Below are 22,304 nucleotides of genomic sequence, written 5' to 3' on the forward strand. Positions count from 1 at the left end.
TTTGATGTGGTGATAGGTGGGTGTATGGATATAGAGTGTATACACATGCGCATGTCTGTGCATGCTCACTGTATGTGAATACACGGCCGTCACCACTGCAAGTGCGCAAAGCCAGTAATGCTGCTTAATGGAATCAAGCCAGTTACGTGAGACAACAAAGTTAAACGGAACCAGGGGCAGGGAGTCTCGCTGGTCCTGGCAAGGGAAAAAACCTGAAATCTACATTTGACAGGAGCAGTGTCACAGCTCTGATCCCCTATTGTAACATGCATGCAATCGTCTGTGAATTGCCAGTGGCACTAAAAGGCTAGCATTTGGGGTAACTCCCACACTCTGACTGCGGCAAGTTTTGTTTGAGAACACAAAAAAAATGGAGTGAGAACTTCCAAAATAGACATGAACGAGGAGCACTCTGTTGTCACTTTATGGGCCGTACAGCCTTGAGAGAATCCCTTTAAAACCAAATCTGAACACTTGCTCTAAATAAAGCAAATGGAAGGTCTAATATTTGGAACATGAGCCAGATTGTTCTAGTTCTTACCCGAGAATTGCTAAGCACCAAGATGCTTGTGACAGCTGGGAAATAATTTATCTTCAGGTTCATCTTCCTTTTTCTCTACAGGGTAGGAGTCTTTAATTTGCCCAAGAGAACAGGGAGGGAGCTAGGAATTTGAAATGTGTATACACACTGGTGGTCTTTTGCTACCACAGTTCTTTCTGTTACACCTGGAGTATACATTAGGCTAAATTCTCTGCTGGTGTAAATATTGACTTCATTGAACTTACACCGAAAGAGAGCGTGGCCCAAAGTAGATATGCTGTTACACAAGTAGATATGCTCTTAGATGCGGCCACTAACAGCAAGTCTAGTTAGAAATTCCCATCAATGAGGGTCTAAGGGTATGGCTGCACTGCAATAAAACACGTGCAGTTGGCCTGTGTTAGCTGACTTTTTCTCTTGGCTCAGGGGCTACAAAACTACACTGTAGACATTCAGGCTTGAACTGAAACATGGGCTCTGGGACCTGGCAAGAAGGGAAGGTCCCAGAGCCTGGGCTCCAGCCCAAGGCCGAATGTCTACACTGAAATTTTATAGCCTTACAGCCTGAGCCCCATGAGCGCAAGTCAGGTGATGTAGGACAGCCATGGGTATTTTATTGCCAAGTAGATATACCCTAAAAGGCCACAGAAGGAGCTCAAGCCCTGTCATAAGAAATGGTGCCACAGGAATTTGTAAATTGCATGCCATGGAATATACCTGAAGATGGCAACATGAGGGAATGGCTGAAGAGCCACAAGAAAAATGAAGTGTGATGGAAATATAAGGGAGTTAATGGGGTGGGGGCGGGGTAAGAAACCCCTCTTCAGGCACAAACTGCTTGTTAGCAATTCTGGGACGTCAACAGGAATGAAATAATTGTGAGCTGATGTGGATTTGTGAACTGAAGATCAAAGCGATGTATGATGCTGTCAGGCACCGCGTTAGTTCAGGCATGTATCTTGCATCTGTCATTAACCTCTCCGCTGCAGTCTGGACTGTGCAAACGTTTCATCAGCAGTGTTAGTGGGATGTCCCTCCAAGCAACAGGAATTCCATTCCAGAGGCACACAGCCACAGAAACCAAACACGTTTCCCTGATACAGCCAGTGGCACTGGACAAACTCATTTCCCTGACATTCAGTTGCACGGGGCAGACACAGCGCCATGTTATACCTGATTCACCTGGGCACACCATACAAGCATTTTTCCCTGACGTGACATATCCCATCAGATGTAACAAACCTTTCCCTGACATTACTGATGCAAACCTCTACCTGACACGCCCCTGTTTCTCTGCCTGATGCATCAGTTTATCCTGCACGAATGCATTTTCCTGCCATGTCCACTGTACCTCACAGCACTGAAGGTGTAAAGGTGAAGAAAATGAGGTTCCCAGCTCTCCCGTCTGCACAAGCGCTATATCCTACACACCTCTCTGGCCAGATCTTGTGTGAATCACCAATTTGAGTATTTGTCAGGCAAGCTATTGCAAGAATAAGTCTTCACCTGAGATCAAAATTGGCCTGTAACTGCGTGGAGGCGATCTTGAACTGGGAGCTTCACCATGAAAGTTTGAGATGGAAGATACAAGCAGAGGCAAAAATTGAGACCTGGTGACTGTACAGGATAAGGGAAGGAAGGCCCCCAACAAAGACCAGTCTGCAGCTACCCACTTTCTTCTGCATCATACATAGAACCATCCATTTCTTCAGTCTTGTTCCCTGGTTACAGGAAATAGACTGGACTACCTCCGCAGAGGCAGAGTTGAATTAATACTAAATTGGACCCGGCTCCATTACATTTTAGGGTTGTGTTTGAAACGTCACATCCCACCCATTAGATTTTTTCTTCTGATCCTCCTTCTGCCCCACTCCTGGAATGGATTTTCTCAGTTCCCACCCACCCTGCCTGAAGGACTCTTTGGTCTGCCTCCTACTCCTGACTCCCTGATTTACCTTCCACCTGAAGCAGCCCAGCCACTCAGCAGGCAGCAAACAGCTATGCACTGTGCTGCCACTTGCCTCTCGATGTACTGCTCTCTCTGGGCCTAGATCCCACAGCCCCAGGCATCCTGCCCTCACTGGCCCTGCCTCCAAATTCTTTTGAGCCCAGTGGGTAATCAAAGTGGAAATGGTTGTTTCTCATTGGTTTTAATCTCGTGCTCATGACTACAACATTTCCGATAATAATAATCATCGTCATAGTACTAAAAACAGTATTTACAACAAGCTTCAGGTCAGAATTACACACCAAGCAAACACTCAGCACTACAGAGAGTAGGACAGGGTTAATATCTTGCAGACATCTTCTCAGCTCCCACCGGTGTGAGACATGGACATTTGACAGTTTCAACCATTTCTTACACACAAACATTTTATTTATTTATTCATTAACTTTAAAATTTATTGTCACTATAAGGATGAGATGATTCTGGCGATGATTCCGCAGTGTACACAGATGCTTATCTAAGACAACTGCTACTTACAAACTGATCATTAGCTACTGTTAAGAAATTCAACCGTCAGTTTCCTTTCCTTTTCCCTACCTTGCCCCTAACATGCTTCCTGTCCCTGGACACTGCTGGGGCCAAACAACAGTCCTGGCCTTTCTCTGACCCTGGCAGAGAGGTTTGTAGCTAAGCTAGCCCTTCCCTTTGGAGCAGAGCTTTTCCCTAATATCCATAAACATGTTGTGGCCATAGAGGGATCTTCTCTATTTAAAAGGAGAATTTATTCTCTGGTAGATTAGGGAGAGGCTAGCGGCCTTGTTTCCAGCAGCTGCTGTCACTTCTTTACCACACTATTTGGCTTTTGTGACCAATTGCTACCCATCTGGTTTGGGGCATGGCAGATTCCTTACACTCTGCCAGCTCGTTGTAGATGGAAAACCTGCAGCTTCAGAACTGAGTCAGCAAATATTTTTTGGGGGAGGGGGGCGCAAGGGGAACTTTACACCAAATATGAAATCCCTATCTGCTTTGGCATCTTGACACCACCTGGGTCCTTTGTGCTAGATGACATTCCAGTCCTGCTTATCCCAACCCTGGTTTGTGAAACCCCTCAGCGCCTGCCTACACAACTGCCAGGAACCATTCTATGTACAGTAAAAGGAAGCAGTATATACTGTGCAAATGTCTGCTGTACCCACTGGGCCAAGAGCATATAGTTGTTTGGACAAGTTATTCTCCTTGGTGACATTGCCTCCACAGAGCCGCACTGGAGTAGTGTGCCTCACTTAAAGAGTGGCTTTTTGAAGGTAATGTGTGCAAAGGGCACCAGTTACTAGAAAGTAACCTCCTGTTCCCCTTGATGGCCTGTTAGTTCATCCTGGGTTCCGAAACAGAATCCATTATGGCCATTGGGAGAGGGGAAGTTTGTGACACAGTGAGGATGAATTTCAGTCCATGATTCCTTCCCGTATCTGTGCCTATATTCCTGCTCCCTTTCCTTGGAAACACTGCACTGGTCTGGAAGAAAGGTACCAGTACACTGCAAAAGTTGGAAGGTGGAAGGAAAGAATCTTTGCTGCTCTATGTTCCAAAAGGAAAAAGAGCTGCCATGTTCTCCCCCACAATATCCTCCCACAAGGAAATGCTCTTGTGCAAGCCGAATCCTGCACAAACACCGTATAACAAGTCTTCACTGAGTTTAAGATGGTGCCTTCTTGCACTTTAGCCACAGACATAAAAAGGCCAGTTGATGTATCAATCAAGTCAAATTCAGATCTGGCGTTAAGTGTCTGCAACTCTATTGACCTCAGTAATGGAATGGCAGACCCCTTACAGTTTGGCTCACCATCTGCTTTTACAGCAGCCATCTCTGTAAACAATGACCTTACATTTCTACCGCCGTGACTACACCAGAAACAGACACACAAACATCTCCTAACCCCTTCTGTCCTCTCCCTGGCAGCGTGTTCCACCCTCCCCCCCCCACATCTGTCTTTTCCAAAGCTGCCATTCTGGAAATACCATTGAAGAGATCAGGGTGTCCTTTGCTTCACCGAAGAGCCAGAGCTCTCTGGTTCATTCTGTGATCTTTGGTCCAAATGTCTCTCCTGTAATGGTATTGAAGAGTCACATCCATCTTTGGGAAGAGGGAACAATAATTCTCCCAAATTAGAGTTTCTCTAAAGGCTGGTGGACTGACTCGCAATCACATACCTTTCTAGTTTGTTTATTTACTTACTGAAGTGAAATGTTACTGTTTTGTGAAATTGATTGACAGTCCTGGAAATCGAGCCACCCCGATTATCCATAGAATCGGGTTCAACACAGGCAGTAACCGTGCAGGCTTCCCCGACACTGCTTAGCCAGCGTGCCCCAGTCCTGCCTCTACAACTGAGAGGGTAGTTCAGTCTACAGGCTTATTCAGCCCGTGGCCGACTAGGCTATCCACTAATGCCTGTGGTGATGGTATTTTTTGTGATATGGGCACCTGTCCACTAGGCTCTGAGACCCCCAGCTAATTTCACATGGGCTACCAAAGCACTATCAGAAAGTAACGACTACGTCACTACCTACCTGGGCTGGCTTCAAACCAGTGACCCAAGGTGAAAGGCTCTGCATGACATAACCAATTCCTTGAGCCATCTGGTCTCCTTCTCCATCTGCTGGGAAACAATGGATCCATTAACCACTCCCTCACAAGGAAGAAATCCTCACTATTTACTGCCCATTGTCTTGACACTGATATCTGGCTCAGAGCAAACACCAAGAGTAGTATAAGCTCTGGATAGGAAATCCATATCTCCATGACACTGCTGGTTGAATTTATTAATATCTGAATTCTTTACATCTGTTTAAGAAAGATTTTTAAAAAAGAACAAAATCCCAAAGAGAAGCTGATTGATTGGTTATTGACTGATTCTATACTTCATATGAACTAGCTGCTATTATGCTTAGAGGTACCCCATGGCCTGTGATCCCCCACAAGTACTGAACAGTTAAGGATGGAGAGAGAGAAGCGTGTAGCTGGGGAACGAACACCAGAGGGTGGGGGAAAATGAGGAACCGAATGTTGCATCTAGACAAACAAAATAAAATGGGTTGGGTGGGTTGGTTGGTTGGTTGGTTGGTTGGTTATCAGGAACCAGGTGCTAGATGTGTAGAAAAGCCCTTTATCCAGAGATCTCCTCCCGCTGTTCCTTGTTCCTGCGAACCTCAGCTGCATGCAGTTCCTGCAAAGACATAGAAAGGGTTACAGCATCTGCAGGCTGGTTAGGGCAAACCCAAGGTTGTTTCCCATCTCCCCTCAGTTTAATCTACAACTGAACAGTTTCTGTTTTTGTGCATGCATCTCCTCGTCCTCAGGAGCCTGGCACCATCAAACACATGTACTAGAACATTGTCATAGTTGGTGTAATTCCACTGAAGTCACTAGACTTACACCTAGGGTAATTTTAGCCCCCTCCTATGCAGAGCTCAGAAGACCAGGGATATCACATGAATGTTCTGTGAATGGGTCTTCAGTACCAGTGTTCAGAGCCTGCTGCAGCTGGCTCACAGAAGGAGCCCCACACAAATGATGTCCTGCCCCACACTGAGACCAGAAGAGGTTGTAGCCTCTGGCCCCAGAGATGAGCAGTTATCAAACCACAGTGCAGCAGAGGAGGCCTCAGGTCAGCGCTGCCTTTGGGCTCCCAAGCAAGGGCCAGCAGAAGATAAAGTAACGTTCTCTGCCATTAGACCGGAGGAGGGGGAGCCTGAGCCTGCTACACTGATCTCAGGTGCACGTCTCCTCCATCTCATGGTATCCTGAGCTACTGCTGAAGAACTCTATTTAGTACCTGTTCTGATGGAGGAGAGGTCAGATGTGGTAAGAAAGTGCCCAAACCTCAGTGCTCACTTTCACACAGCCAAGTATAGAGTCCCACCCCCCTCCAAAAACCAAAACAAGAAGGTATGAGGCAGAGAGAGAGAGAAGGAAGAAAACTGGGGAGCAGGGCTCCAGAGGGAAGGGTGAGCAGAGCACATTGAACACCTTGGGGAGGGAGAGTTGTACAAGGTAGCCTAGGAAAATGGTGGTGCAGGAGATGTAGATTGTATACAGAGCTCTGCTCTCATGGTGAACATCCCAGCTGTGTTTGAGGTCAGCAGGCCAAGCTACAGATGCTAGGCAAAGGCTTTCGTACCAGTAGCCACTATAATATAGGCAGGTGTCCTGGCCCTGCCCATTCGCTAGGTGTGCTGGGACAAGGGAATCTAGCACTTGCCTTCTCACGCAGTCGCTCCCTCAAGGCAGCTAGGTGAGCTTCACGGATCTCCTTGCTCAGCTCCATCTTGTAGTTGAGCTTCTCCTCAGCCAGCCGGCTGAAGTTATTGTTCTCCTCCAGGGCCTTGTGCAGCACCTCCCGCTCGTGCTCCCGCTTCTCCGCCAGCTGCTTCAGCACTTGGGCCTCCTGGGTCTGTGGGAAGCCAATAGATCGGGGGTGTGTGTGTGTGTGTGTTTGTGTGAAAGGAATTCTTCATGTCCCTTGTCTCAGAGATGCTTCCCTGATCTGATCTGCAATGTCTCCCTGGAGGTGCCACAACCACCTCCTTTGGGTGTCTGTCCAAAACCTAGCAACTCTGTTATAGGATTTGCACTCAATATTTACTCTAAACTTATCTGCCCCTCTTAAGGCTTTGACCATTGCTTCTTGTCCAACCATCTTGCATTCATGTGGCTACCCCCCTCCATCCATTAGATGATATTTAGATACTGTGACCATGTTCTCCCCACCCCACAAATCCTTTCTAGATCACATGCGACAAATTTTCAAACCTCTACATTTGCACCTGCATTTCAGGTAGGTAGATGTTAAACATCCCAAATTCTATCTTTGCTGTGTGAGCAATACTGTTGGTGCAATTTGCAAGCTATGTAGAGACTCCTCTGGAAATCTGTCCCTATATATTAAACTGCCTCTTCTCCTGCTCTTACCCACAAGTTTTTGTAGTGTCGTGGTTTGCCTTTTTTTATAGTTTCTCTAATTTTCCAATATTTTTCTCTATTAAGACTTTAAATTATCGTCATAAATGAAGTGCAAAAAGAGCATTGCCAGCTGTTAAAAAAGCAATGACATGGTGCAAAAGGCACTGATTCTAAGCTTTACTGGATGTGTGGCTTATATTTATATCTCCTATAGAGATAGCTAGTGATAGAGATTTTCATTCTGCAGCATCGGGTCACACATATAATTCTCTATGAAAATCTAAACCAGAGGACCACAGGATTCCATAGATCTTAAGGCCAGAAGGGACCAATATGATCATCTGTTCTAACCTCCTGCATAACACAGGCCAGAGAATTTCATCCAGTGATTCCTACATCAGACCTAACAACTGGGGGTTGAACAAGAGTGTAACACACAGCACTATTACCAATCACAAGATGTGGCTCCTAAGTAAAATCAACGGTGTTGTTCACCCCCAGCACTGTATCTGTTATTCTGTCCCCAATTATGAATTGCGGTCACCTGGGGGGCTTGGTTAAAACATGATTGGTCATATAAGTTAGCATTTCCCTAGAATATCCTGCTACCTTCCTCCTCTCCTCTGCAGCCTCCAGCCTCTTCTGCAGCTCCTCCAGGGACAGGTCCTTCTTCTTAGGGGGAGAAGAGAGGACTGGACTCTCCGGGGACAAGTCCGAAGGGGACTTCAGGATCACTTCAAAGCTCTGGCCAGATGCCCTTTTGTCCAGCTGCTTCACCTCCATGTCTATGACAGAAGAACAGAAGCACTTGATGGATTATAGGACACTTATGAAAGAGCTAATTTGATAAAGGCACCTTGCAGAAGCTGCTAAGTCAAGCCCTGAAGCTATGATCACCAAGTGAGACCTGGTTGTGATGAGATGCTTCTAAATGGGGTGTATTGTCACTTGAGTCTCTGCTGGAGAGTTTCAGAGAGGTGAGAATTTGAAGTCAATCATTAATTGCTGGTAAAAGGGACAATGACACTGTACAACCTAGAAGTAGGAGCATCATTGTCAAATGTTATGGTGCAGACCAACAGTAGGCAGTGGTGGTCAGTAAGTAAAGGGGATTCGGGGATCCAGCTGAACCTGCAGGGGGAATTTTGGGAGGCAGAATGGAATTACCCATGTTGGAATTTGGCCAGGACACCGGAATTAACTTCCCTGCTCTTATGAAAAGGACGACGAGGCCTTTGGTGACCACAGGAGGTCAATACCTTGGTCTTACATTCTATCTGAAAGATCCAGCAGCAGGATCTTTCTCTCTGCCCATTCTGGAGCTTTTCACAGGAACTGCATACAGAATTGTGTTGTGTAGCCAATGCAATTAATCTTACAGCCACAGAATAAGTACAGCATAGCTGATGGCAGCCACAGAAAGGCCATACTGCTGATAACATCAAGACTCATATCCCAGGATATGTAATGGTGCTGTTTGGTAACAGTCCTACTGTTTCTCTGTGTGTAAATATGGGTCACAGGTTAATAAACTATTCTAAGGAAAAAGAAAAAGGAGGACTTGTGGCACCTTAGAGACTAACAAATTTATTTGAGCATAAGCTTTCGTGAGCTACAGCTCACTTTATCGGATGTAGCTCACGAAAGCTTATGCTCAATTAAATTTGTTAGTCTTTAAGGTGCCACAAGTCCTCCTTTTCTTTTTGCGGATACAGACTAATATGGCTGCTACTCTGAAACCTATTCTAAGGAACTGGACTAAAATACCATGCTCCAGTAATACAGAAAACTTGGATCAGGACATGAAAATGGTCTCTCTCCCTAGTCAGGAACCCAGCCTAATGTACTGAAGTCCTCCAAGATTTACAGAAGCTGCCTGCAGATTGGATCTACAACAGATTCTGTGCGTATGTCATTTACCTCCATACTGGTAGATGGTGTTGGGGTGCGGCTGAGTGTGGAAACAGGAGCAGATCAGTGAGAGCAAGGACAGCTCCTTCATTTTCTCCTTGTAGGCTGAAAAGAAACAAACAGCAATGAGTGGACAGGTCTACTGGCAGTCTCATGTCTTTCTCAGGGGGAAGGAAGCAGAGGGATACACAGAGACTCATTTGTCGCTATTGGACTCTCTGAAGGCCTTTCCAAATAGTCAGATGCTGAGATACTGTACAGTTGATTCCCACATCCACTGCAGTACAGTAAGCTACACAGGGAGATGCCTTAAATGTGTCTTACCATCTCTGCAGCTCTGAATCACCCAGGAGGAATCTTCCCCCCAACTGCAAGAAAGGCAGGTTGGGAGCTGGTGAATTTCAGCACTTATAAATAACTACACAGTGAAGGCTGCCCAGATACCTCCCCTAAACAGTTCCAAACTCAGTAATTAAGAATGACATTTAAAAAGCAAACCCTGCAGCCTGTAGAGAGGGTCCCCTCCATTTTATGATCCTGTATTTCTGATGTCAATCAGTAATTTACAATGAAAAGAAGAGATAAGGCCAGGTTTGTTGGGAACCAAGGTAAATTTGGGGGAAGGAGGGATAGCTGGGGGAAGGAGGGATAGCTCAGTGGTTTGAGTGTTGGCCTGCTAAACCCAGAGTTGTGAGCTCAATCCTTGACGGGGCCCATTTAGGGATCTGGGGCAAAAATTGGGGATTGGTCCTGCTTTGAGCAGGGGGTTGCACTAGATGACCTCCTGAGGTCTCGTCCAACCCTGATATTCAATGAAGCACTATTGAGAACTGGACCAATGATGCATGTAAATGGCTTTTAACTGTAGCTTGCAAGGTGAATGAAACTGACCACAAACCTGGCTCTCGCTGTGTCCTGAAGCCACAATTCAGGGACAGAGCTCTGGGCTCAGGGCGACAGAGACTGAGTGATGCTAAGGGTTGCCTGGATGGTAATTTGATGATGTAAAGGGGGTTGCTATGGGTTAACTGGGTAACGTTGAGGACGAAACTCACCACACCAAGGGGTGCTACTGTGCCTCTGATCTTCTAGCTGGGATAAGTAGGATTGTCAATGACCCTAAGTTTTGCAAGATACGAGTTGTCCACTGAACCCCCATCCTGCCACTCTGCATCTTTGTGGCAGGTCTACCTGTCACATGGGTCAGGACAGTCCCAGGAAAAGGAGTCCTGCTGGAGGTACTGACTCACAAAAAAAAGAACGCCGATTCAGCACACTGTGAAGCCAAGTGCCTGGGAGGGTGGCAGGCCCACAGTGGAGATCCCTGCACCTCTGACTTTCCAGTGCGGCAGCATCTCTACTGCAGCTCCTCCGGCAGTATCTCAGGAGGAGTAATCTCAGCAGTAGATTAGAGAGAATTTAAATGGATCTGGTCATCGTCCTAGGACCTCCCCTCCGCCCTTTTCAGGGAAGGTTGCTTCTGGTCTGCAATGATGGTAAAACCTGTCCGTTTCTCCCTCCTCCCAACTGTCTGTGAGCGAGACTGGGATACACAATCCCTTCTGGCTCAGCCCCAGGGCTGCTGCTAGCATGGGCTTCGCTCGCCATTGTTGCGACAGCAGGTTGCAGCTGCAGCAGTCCTTGGTGGCACTGAGCACACTAAGCTGCTGCCCTAATCAGAACAAAACAGGCCCAGTCTGCAGAGTCTGCTTTCCCAGCATAGCAGGCACCCATGTTCTCTGAGGTTAACTCATTCCTCCCCTGTACACAGAGGCGCTCTTGGAGTGAACCAAACAGTACTCAACACTTCTACGTGCCCTTTCCCTCAGTAGGAGTTAATTAACCCTCACTGCACCATGGCCAGATGAGGAAGTATTGTCTCCATTTTACAGCTGGGGAAACTGAAATATAGCACTTGCCAAAGTTTTGACAGCAAGTCAGTGGCACAGTTAAGGATAGGACCTGGGAATCTTGACTCATAGCCCCTCCCGTGCCCCTTAGACTCCGCTGCTAGTGGTCAAATCATCAGGGGCGTGGAGGGAAGAACACGTAGACTGATGGAGACAAAGAACACATGAGTTGTTGGGAGCCAAAATGTCACAGCCGTCTGGGGTTCGATTTTATTAACAAAAAGGAGAATTATACAAACCCCAGCCCAAAGCTTCTTCCCAGGGGTGGCTGTTCCTAGGGTCCTGCCATCAGGACCAGCGTGCCCCAGCCTCTGGTCTCCCCCGCAGTGGGCTACTCCCACCTTGCTTGTATGCAGGATACAAAGGAGCCACAATGACCTCAGTGAGTCAGCTGTGATGAACCAGCCGCTCTCTGCAGGGCTAACAGTAGAATGCCACTGCTGACCTACACTTCAGGCCTCCTCAAAGTACCAAGTGCGAGGGCATCTCCTACAGAAATGCTCATTCCCTTCACTCTGCTGAGTCTGCTATGTAACCTTTAGGCTAGGAAGAGGCTTATGGAAGAGGCTCATTATAGATTTGCCCGGAAGAGATTTTAGAGGAGCTGCAAAGCTAAGGCACTCATTTTCCAACACTGTCATGCTGTTTACCATGTCCCCTCCTGGACACCTCACTTCCCAGCCTCCCAACTTGATCCCTCATCTTCCCCCTGGCAACAAGCATTTGGAAAGGTGACAGTACGAAGGACATAAGAGAAACATACTCTCATCTCAGTGCCATGTGATTCTTTTGTACTTGTGTTGTTTACCTCCTTTCCCTGGCTGCAGGACTTCATATTTATCAGCAGCAACTCTGCCTTTGCTACGCCACAGTCCCCACTGCTCAAATTTCTCCTGGTCACTTTACAACCCCTTCCAGTTCTAATACCAGACACGAGGCTGATTGTGTTTAAATTTACACCAGAAAAGACCAACTTGCTGCAGCAATGCAAGGTGCAGAGAGGGGCAGGTGGTTGTTGTTTTAATTTAGCTAATCAAAAAAGCTTTTGGAAATCCTATGAGAGCCCTGTGCTGGGCTAGAGCCAGCAGCAAGCATCACTGCTTGGCGACTGATGGATGCTTCACCACTATGACTGAGGCAGCTTTGTGAACCACCCAAGAGCTCAGAACCACTGAGCTGAGGAGCTGTTCTATTTCCTACCAGGTGTGCAACTGTAACCGCACATGGCTAGCAGGTGACACCAGGAGAAAGACAGTATGTGCCTGAAAGAAAAAATATATATAGCAAGTAAGTTCTTATTTCAGTTTTCCCTTTCCTGCAAAGGAAGCTTGTTCTTTCAAGGTACACCTTGTCATTTTGGTCAATCTGGGCTCTCTGTAGCTGGGGAAAGCAGAGGATTTGGACCTGTCTCCATGGACATTTTGGATTTTCTGTCCCCTGAAGATGCAGGCATAGTGTCTTGGTGAGGAATGATTCTCGTTCCTCTAATGCGCACGTTTAGCATGTTCCTCCCGAAACTAGGCCTGGGAAGAAGTTTTCCTGTGAGCATTTTAGCAGGGATCTTTTCCTCCTTTTTCTGGCAGGTTGAGCAAGGATCTTCCAGGAGGATCAAGTGTGTCAGTCTCTTATGATTGCAGGGGGTCCAGCACTGCTAAATCTTTGGCCTTTCCCATCTCTTCCTTTTGGAAAAAGCCCACCTCACTCTTTTTGGCAGACGGAGCAAGGATTTTACATGGGGATTAGGAAAGGTGGGTCCGTTTCTTGTGATTTCAAGGGTCTGGCCAGGACACTGAGACCTGTGGACTTTTGCTGGCAGATGCTATGGTGTAATTTGGGCATACATGTTTGAGTATTTTGTTAAAAGTAGGTTTCAAACCATTCCAGGACATACTGTTTCAGCAGCCATTCAGTGTCACAGTATTGCCATGGTGTGGCTGTTATACCTTAGTGCTGCCAATGAACCCAAAAGGAGCACCCACTGGGTTGTGGTAAAAGAACTTATCACTGTAACAGAAACAAACCAGACCATGAGGCCTTTACTTTGACATCTACCTCAGGAGCTGCGTGTGATAGAGAGGAATTAAACAGAGAGCGCTGGTGCATGGCACACTGATTCCACCGGGAGGTAACTCTAATTTTCTTGTGTTAGGTTATCTGAGCTTTACTCTGTCTCCACAGAGCCAGTTTCCTGGTCTCCCTTCAGACTCTTGCAAGATACAGCTTCTTCCTTTCAGCAGTTCTGACCCAGTGTTCACCAGCTGCACCCATTCCATTTGGAGCTTTCCTTCCCTACTCCCTTCTGCAAATTGGCTCTTTCTGTCAATTACAATGAAAAGGAGCAAGAGGACAAAAGGACACTGGTTAATCGAGCTGCTGCCAGCAGCCTAATGAGCTGGGAAAGTGGTGTGTGAACATCTCCTGGCACTTGAGACTCTGCAGCTCCATCCCGGCGCCAGCTACCAGAGGCAATTAACAGAATCCAGACACACAGGTAGGGGGAGGGGAGCAGGAGGCTCTTAGCGTCGGAGGGCTCAGCAAGCGTGTGTGTGTGTGGGGGGGAGCCACAAGGGAAAAAATCCGAGGAGCTATGACCTGTGGTTTGTCTCTTGCTACAAAACAAAGCACAGGTCAAGCTCTTCTGCTGGAATAATATCTTGCAACAAAGCAGTATGGCGAAAACAATGGGATTATAAAGGGGAAGTGGTGAAAATCCCTCTGTTCTTAGAGGCATTTTCTCCTTGCTATATGGGTACCAAATCAATATGCTCTAAGGCCGTATCTATACTATGAGCCAGGGGGCATGATTCCCAGCTCGCATACGCATACTTGTACTAGCCTGATGAGGACTAGGACCTGTATAAATCGTAGTATGGCTGTGTAGCATGGGCATTGGCAGGTTAGGTGTGCTGAGCAGAAACCCGCCTGAACCCATGGGTTTGTACTCAGCACGGCTAAGCCATGCCGCTGCTTCCCAGGCTACCGTGGCTACCCTACTCGGTATACTTGCAGTAGGTCTCATCGAGCTGCCCCGAGTCCGTGTATGCGGGCTGCGAATCACACCCCAGTGTAGACATAGCCTTGTTTAGTTACTCCAATCTGCCTGCTGGAGGAGGCGAAAGAGCTTAGTGGGATAGGTGTGATTGGAAAGTGGAGCTGTCCGTTCAGCACCACCCACCAGCTATGGCTGGCCACCCTCTGAACGAGACAGGAACTGGAATGAATGCACTAGCACAACTGGTTCCCTACACCCACAGCTTTTAACTGAACCCTAAAAAGGGGCAAACTTGGACAGGTTCAGCCCAGTAGGGCAGGATCTGGGACTGTCTCTGGAACCAGTAGGTGGGTCAGAAATAATCACTTGTGATCTAGAGGGGATGTTCAAAGTCCACTATATGGCTTACAGGCTGTCAGAGCAATACCCTACTCCTCTCTACAACCTTCTACCCAAGGCTCTCAAAGCCCTTTACAAACAGTAACTGAGCCTCACTTTGGAGTTGTGCAGGACTATCCCCATTCTACAGAAGTTTGAAATGGAGACATAGAAACAGTAAGTGACTTGTCCAAAGTCACACAAAGGTAGGAATAGAACAACAGAAGAGTCCTGACTCCCAGTTCTCTTCTCTAACCACTAGGTCACACTCCCATCCCAGAGCCACAAATAGAATGAAGGAGTCCTGATTTCCAGCCCCCATGTTCTAACCAGCAGAGCGCACACAACACTTCATCTCTTGATGAGGAGATGAATGCATGGGGATCCAACAAACCTTTAACTCTCATGGCCTTGTGTTTGGTTATCTGAGCTTTACTCTGTCTCCACAAAGCCAATTTCCTGGTGTCCCCTCAGACTCTTGCATAATACAGTCTCTCCCTTTCAGTAGCAGTACCCATTCCATTTGGAGTTTCCTTTCCTGCTCTCCCTTCCACAAACTGGCCAACCCTGGCCTCCCAACTATTAGTCCCAGAGGCTGGAACAATTGCTTTCAGAGAGTCCTGACAGCCCTGAGGTGAAAAGACCTCAGGTGGGTAAGGATACCACATGCTGACTGCTCGTTAACAGGGCAGAGAGAAAGGGGAGCTTAAGGCAACATAAGTAAGCCACATCCAAATGAGACTGACTAATGATTCCAATGATCTTTGAAATCGAGAATGGCCTTAGTGTAAAGTCCTGGACTGCTAGGAGTGGGGTAGCCCAGACCCCCCTCCTTGCCATGTGGCACATTGTAGAGGCAGCAGAAAGTCTAAGGAAAATGCAGGAGGCCCAGAGCAGTGACTCACACAGGCCATCCTTCTCCAGATTTTCAATGGGATTAGAAACACCTGAAGTTTAAAATTGGGTTCTTATTTAAATTCCATTTTAAGGAGCCCAGATTCTCAGTCAAGTGAATATTCCCTTATGGAACCTTTAAACTGATATAATTGCATCCACACTACAGGGAGTTGTACTTTTATTCCTCTAAGAATAAAGAATACATGTCCATAAAGGCAAGGCCAAGTCTCCCAAAGCAGGAATATTTCTAATTCACATCTGTTCAGAAAGAACCTGTTTACATTTCCCAGGGGACCAAAAGACCAACAATTTTAAGTGCTAGCATAATGGAGTTACTAAACCGCATATTTTGATATAGCTGTATGCAAATTGGGACAGCAATTGTTCACCTACTTATTTACATGTACAAATCCCCCTTTTGTGCACATAAACATGAGGTTTTGCGGGTATAATGGGCACATACATTTTTTCTGGACCTGCCTGTTGCACCCACATTTGACAATTTGCTGATCAGGATACTGTATAACAAGCATGCACATAGGATTGTGTTAGAAGCAGATGGAGCTCTCCACTTAAGTCACCCATTTGTATTTTCCAGCTTCCATTAGGTTTTGAAGGAATGACAAGGTCAGCTGAATTAGCATTGATATTATATATGTGTACAAATTAAGGCAAGATAGCTTCCAGCCCTTCACTTTAAATGCTTTTATAGATTTAAGGATCAGAAAGCCAATAACCGACTCAGAGAGGAGAAAATGCACACACACAAATTGCAGTTCCTTTGTTGTGCTGCATTATCTATACCTATATAATTAAAGTGGTAAACATTTTGTGAGCAGACAAGCCCTTACTCTTCTCTTGGTGTCCCCTCCATGTCCTTCTTCTTTCCTATGTTTCATTTTTATGTGACCTTCTAAACTCTCCTGCTCACATGCAGTGGGACTGAAAGATGTGGCGGGACAGTGGAACAGCTGTTCCTGATATAAAGTTACTGCTCTCCAGCTCCTACTTCCTTTTTTTACAACAGCATCACATTGCTGATTCATGTTGAGGCTGTGATCCATCACAACTCCCAGATCCTTCTCAGCAGTGCTGCTGCCAACCCAGTTATCCCCCATTTTGTATTTGTGCATTTGATTTTTGAGGTTGCATTAACAGAGGCATAGCATGCAAGTCATGGGAGGTGATAGTACTGCTCTACTTGGCACTGGTTAGGCCTCAGCTGGAGTACCATGTCCAATTTTGGTCACCAATGTATGGAAAGGAGGTAGAGAAACTGGAAAGGATCCAGAGGCTAGTGACAGAGATGATCAAAGGGATGGAATCCAGTCCATATGAGCAAAGGCTGAAGGAATTGGGTATGTTTAGTTGGGAAAAAAGAGGAGATTATGGGGGGACATGATAGTGGTCTTCAAATACTTGAAAGGCTGCCGAAAAAGATGGAGAAAAGTTGTCTTGCCCTCTGTGGCAAGAGAGAACAAGAGGCAGTAGGTTCAAACTACAGCACAGCAGATTTAGATTAAATCTCAGGAAAAGCTTTCTAACTGTATGAGCAGTAGGCCAATGGAACAGATGTTGGGGAGGTTGTGGAAGCTCCTTTACTGGAGATTTTCAAAAGGAGGCTGAGTAGCCATCCGTCTTGGATGGTTCAGACACAACAAATACTGCATCTTGCGGTCCCTTCTAACCCTATGATTCTATGGCCAGTCACCCCTTGGCCCCCAAACTAGTTTGTTTTCCCCCTTCCCCTGTCTTCCTTCTCTCTGCCTTGGGTTTTTTTTGTTTTTTTTTTTTAAGGAATGTAAGCACTTCAGGGAAGGGATCAGGCCTTCTATTATGTTTGGAGAGGGCCTAGCACATTTTGGACTGTACAAAAAATAAGAAAATTAATAAATAATAATTGTTGTTCTCTTATAGGTGCTGGGACTTGATCTCCCGCTCCACCTGTACTAGATGTAGGCTGGTGTCAAATTTCTCTCTCATTCACTCACACACAAACTCAATTCAGATGAATAGCTCAGTCTTCACAAACTGTTATTGCAGCCAAGAGAATGAACAATGCAGCCAGGAATCTGTAGCTCTCAATCCTAAAAAAGGAATGGGAATCCAGTAGTCCGCAGCTCACTTAAATGGTCTCCACTGTGTGATCAAATTTCTGGAGTGAACCCCTTCATATAGGTAGTGCCATTATTCAGTGTCAGGCGTTTTTGGAATATGTATTTATCAGTGGTTTTCAGCCTTTTTTCATTTGCGGACCCCCAAAAAATTTCAAATGGAGGTGCAGACCCCTTTGGAAATCTTAGACATATTCTGTGGACCCCAGGGGTCCGCAGACCACAGGCTGACAACCACTGGTATACATGATATCATGATACTTCTACATTAGTCAGCTGGGGAAGAATTTACTATTCACCGATCAAAAAGGAAACTGCCTCTCAGCCACCACTTAGGATACCATGTCCATAGAAGGCAAAGACAAGGTCTCCAGGAGCAGGAATATTTCTAATTCACAGCTGCTTCAGAAAGAACCTGCTTACAATATCCAGGAGACTAAAAGGCCATCACTTCCAAATGCTAGTGTACTTTTCTTTTTGCGAATACAGACTAACACGGCTGTTACTCTGAAATGCTAGTGTAATGAGGGTTATACAAGAAACCTCACATTTTGATATAGCTATATGCAAATTGGGCAGGCAATTGTACACCTACTTATTTGAATGTACAAATTCCCCTTTTGTGCATATAAATGTGGGGGTTTGTGGGTCTAAAGGGCACATACGTATTTTGTGGATACACCCATTGCACCCACATTTGACAGTTTGCTGGTCAGGGTACTGTATAACAGGCTTGTTATTTAAAATAGGATTGTGTGATTATACGAGCACATTTTTACACATTTTTAAAATAGCGGGGTAGAAGCAGGTGGAGCGCTCCAATTAGTCACCCGTTTGCATTTTCCTGCTTCCATTAGGTTTTGAAGGAACAACAAAGTCAGCTGAGTTAGCACTGATATTATGTATGTGTATAAATTAAGGCAGAAAGGCTTCCAACCGTTCACTTTAAATAGTTTTTATAGCTTTAAGGATCAGAAAGCCAATAACCCACACAGACAGCAGAAAATACGCACACGTGCAAATAGCAGCTCTTTTGGGACCTCATGCAAGAGCCTCACTCTGAGTCTTGGTGAGATTGGAAATGTCATGGAGGTGGCACCCATGGGTCTTACTCTGACTAAAATGGAAGACGTTATTACAAACAGTAGTTTGTAGATGCCCATCCAAGGCAGAAAGAGCCAACATTTTCCTTTTCCTTTAGGCAGACAGCTACAATACAAGACTATGCAAGAAGTTCATTAAGCCTGGCTATAAAATTCATCGCTAAGCAGTAGAATGTTTTTGCTTCACACGTATCACTGGGGTGATCCATTGCGAATGGCTGAGTTTTGCAAATTAGTAAGTGAGCAAACACAATGTAAAAGCCACAGAAAATGCATCACAAAATGAAGAGCCTGATCTCACAAAGTGCAGGGCATCCTTATGTCCCATTGCCTTCAGAGAACAACGCCCTCACAGCCTTTTGAGGCCACAAACTTACCACAAAAAGTGTGCAGTTGGTCTCTGAGCTCCTGTGGATATAGGCAATTAAGTTATGCTCTGATTCTGCTCCGTTCATATCTCTTTACATGACTGGCACAACCCTTTGATAGACCCCTTGTGCAAACCTGAATGTGCACCGGGCATGTTGCATGAACAAAATGACTCTCTCTCTCTATTGTATTTTGAGTGAAGTAAACAAGCATGGAAGAGGAGTTAACTGGATTCTCATTCAAACAGAGCTGCTAAGAAGGTCAGAAGAGCCACCACCTTGCTTTCTCTCAACTGACTCACCCCGGAGCTCCCCCAGTGTACTCTAGTATGATTGCTGGGTACTCACTCCTGCTCTTTGCCATTAATATTAGCTCCAACACTCACACATTTTAAAATATTTCTCTCACAAAGTCAATCCCTGGGGATCCTACTCTAGCCAGCCCCTGCCCCACTTTTAAATAGTAAACAGAGACTAAAACAGATTCTCTGGGGAGATCCACAACAAATATATAACTGGGATTCACCCAAACAGCTATTGTCCTATCCCAAAGCCTTTGGTATGTATAGGAAATAACAGAGGTAGAATGTTACAATGTACAAATATGCTGGACTTGGATGCAGAAGACCATAGTTCTATTCCTAGCTCTGTCACTAACCTTCCGTGTGAACTTGGGTAAATCACTTTGCCTCCATGTGCTTCTATTTCCCTTCAGTTTTACTATTCAATTAAATATATAAGTTCTTCTACTGATCTCTTCCCCATAGTAACTGAGAGTTATAAGTGCGTTAAGCAATATGACTAATGTCTATCAAGTGTTTGTTCTCTCATCCTCTCTCTAAGGGCCGAAGTGCGTGCAGGGGATAGGAGCATTTTGTTTTGGAATTTATATATATACACACATACATGTTGCTATATCTTTATGTTAGAGAAGGCAGGTCAAAGAAATGCACCTTGCACTTAGAGCAGATGGGGGTGAGGTTTGTGACAGTCCTTAATTCCTGAGGAAGTTCATTCCACAGTCTTGGGCCAGCCACCAAGAAAGCTCTGTCTCCTGCACATATGTGCTTTACCCTTTTGTACAGAGTTCATACTGCTAGAGGAGTGCGGTTGTCACTCATGGTCTTCATCCTTTAGGCTCATGTAGCTATTCAATGTCCTGGGTCCAGGGTGTCTTGAAGGTAAGGACCAAGACATTGAACTTGGGAAGCCAGTGTAGGATGTGAAGGACAGGTGTGACGTGCTCAAGGTAGCCAGTGCTGCCAAGGAAAAATACTGCAGCATTCTATACCAGCTGGAGTTTCCCAAGCTCTGAAGACTTCATGCCTAGGTATACAGCATTGCAATAGTCCAGCCAAGAAGTGACAAAGGCACGAATAACTGAGATTAGCACATCATCTGCCAGGATGGGACAGACTCTCTTAGCCCACTGGAAATGACAGAAAGCATTACTTGCGGATGCTGCTATGCTAGAGCTTAGTGTCCGTGAGGAATCCAGGAGCGCTCCTAAGCTACAGACTGAGATGACCAATTATGAGCGTGTACCTTCAACCAAACAAGACTGCATCACGGATGCAAACACTTCAAAGGGCTTTCCTCTCCCCACCAGCATCACCTGTTTTGCTTGGGTTTAGTTTCAACCAGCTGTTCTTTATCCGTGAGCTGATCTCATTCAAACACTGGGCCATCTTGATGGTAGTGGTATGGTTGTATACGGTGAAGGACAGCTAGAGCTGTATGTCATCTGCATACTCCTGGCACTTGAGTCCTTGTCATCTGATCAGTTCATCTATTGGCTGCATGTAGACACCCTTTGTATGTCTAATCTCTTTAGACTGTAAACTCTTTGGGGCAGGGTCTCTCTCAATATAAATTTGAACAGCGCCCAGCACAGGGGCCTAAGTTCAGCTGGGGCTTCTAAGTGCTACTGCAATATAATTAATATTATTTATCCTCTGACCTTCATTTTTCTTACTTCTTCCTCTCTATCTGCAAAAGAAGGATAGTATTTACCTACCACTGCCCCCAGGATTAGTGAATGCAGCCAAATACTTTAGAAATGCTAAATATTTTATCACCTTTTCCCCAGAGGGAGAAGCACATGCACTGTAGTGTCTTGTTTTGGTAGGGTCTTTTGGGTGTGTTTGTTTTTTATAAATACGTGTTGCTATGTATTTATGGTAAAAAAAAAAGTTACGTTATGATACACATGGTGTAGTTACGATACCTTTAGGAATTACCAACATTTACTATTGGAGGGGAATCTCCTTATAATCCCTTTATTTTCTCCCCCATTTGTTTCTTCTCCAAGTTAAACTTGGACTCTCTATATTAGTGGCCCTCCTTCCCATTGAAGCACACCCTTATTACAGCAGTTGGCGGATAAAGGAGGGGCAAAGTAGCAGAGATCAACTCAGTTCCACTTATTGAGCAACCAGAGGTTCTAGTGATGGGTTCTACTGATGGGTTCATGGGTGGGAGTGGGGGTGGAATAGAGACAACGCTCCTTCTCCCTTTCAGCAGCCAGAGTGGAGATGCTTCAAATTTATAAAACTCCTATTTGCTGCAGGCTGATACAAATGACAGAGCCACCAAGAAGAATCCAAGGACAGTATTTTGGTGGGTATCTCAACACCTTCTTCTTGGCTAGAAGATGGGAGATTAGTGGGGACTGGATTTCCTTGTAGGTGTTGCACCTGGACAATGGGGTGCCCCATCTTTCATATATTAGTCAATTTAGTTCTCTGGCTCTTGGGGTGTCTGGTAAAATTAGACTGTAACCCTTAAGGGCAGGGATTGTCTTTTTGTTATCCAGCAAAATGGGACTGGGGTCTCTGGGCACTACGTCAATACAAGTTAAAGAAATAATAGTAATAAATAAATGTTATAGACCTATGTAATAAATCTAAGTCATGTGAATTCAGACAGTTAATAAATGGATGAAATAGAGATTGAATATTTATGGTATAACGGATAACAAGGTCAAAGCAAGGTTATTACAAGAAATTGACTTGACGTTGCAAAGAAAAGCTGGGCTAATGAAAATGGTGTTTTCCAAAAAGAGAGTGTTGACAAACAGTGAAAGAACAAAAGTACTTCCAGTTAAAAGTGCAGACGAATGCACAAACACAGAATAAAAAAGGGTAAACAACCTACAGAGACCAGGAACCAGCTGC

General features: G+C 45.5%; 1 protein-coding gene across 3 annotated transcripts in view; it reads right to left on the reverse strand.

Moving 5' to 3' along the window:
- Positions 1 to 1,317: 1,317 nt before the first annotated feature.
- Positions 1,318 to 22,304, reverse strand: part of STMN3 (stathmin 3) — a 38,792-nt gene continuing 17,805 nt past the window's right edge. For all 3 annotated transcript variants that reach the window (XM_007062510.4, XM_037915544.2, XM_043527161.1), the window contains exons 3-6: positions 9,376 to 9,471; positions 8,065 to 8,240; positions 6,755 to 6,946; positions 1,318 to 5,719 (exon numbers count right to left, since the gene is read on the reverse strand). In XM_007062510.4, the coding sequence (XP_007062572.2) occupies positions 5,660 to 5,719; positions 6,755 to 6,946; positions 8,065 to 8,240; positions 9,376 to 9,471 (524 nt within the window). In that variant the 3' untranslated portion in view covers positions 1,318 to 5,659. The remainder of the gene's footprint in view (positions 5,720 to 6,754; positions 6,947 to 8,064; positions 8,241 to 9,375; positions 9,472 to 22,304) is intronic.

This window comes from Chelonia mydas, chromosome 13, assembly GCF_015237465.2.
Source record: "Chelonia mydas isolate rCheMyd1 chromosome 13, rCheMyd1.pri.v2, whole genome shotgun sequence".
Lineage (NCBI taxonomy): Eukaryota > Metazoa > Chordata > Testudines > Cheloniidae > Chelonia > Chelonia mydas.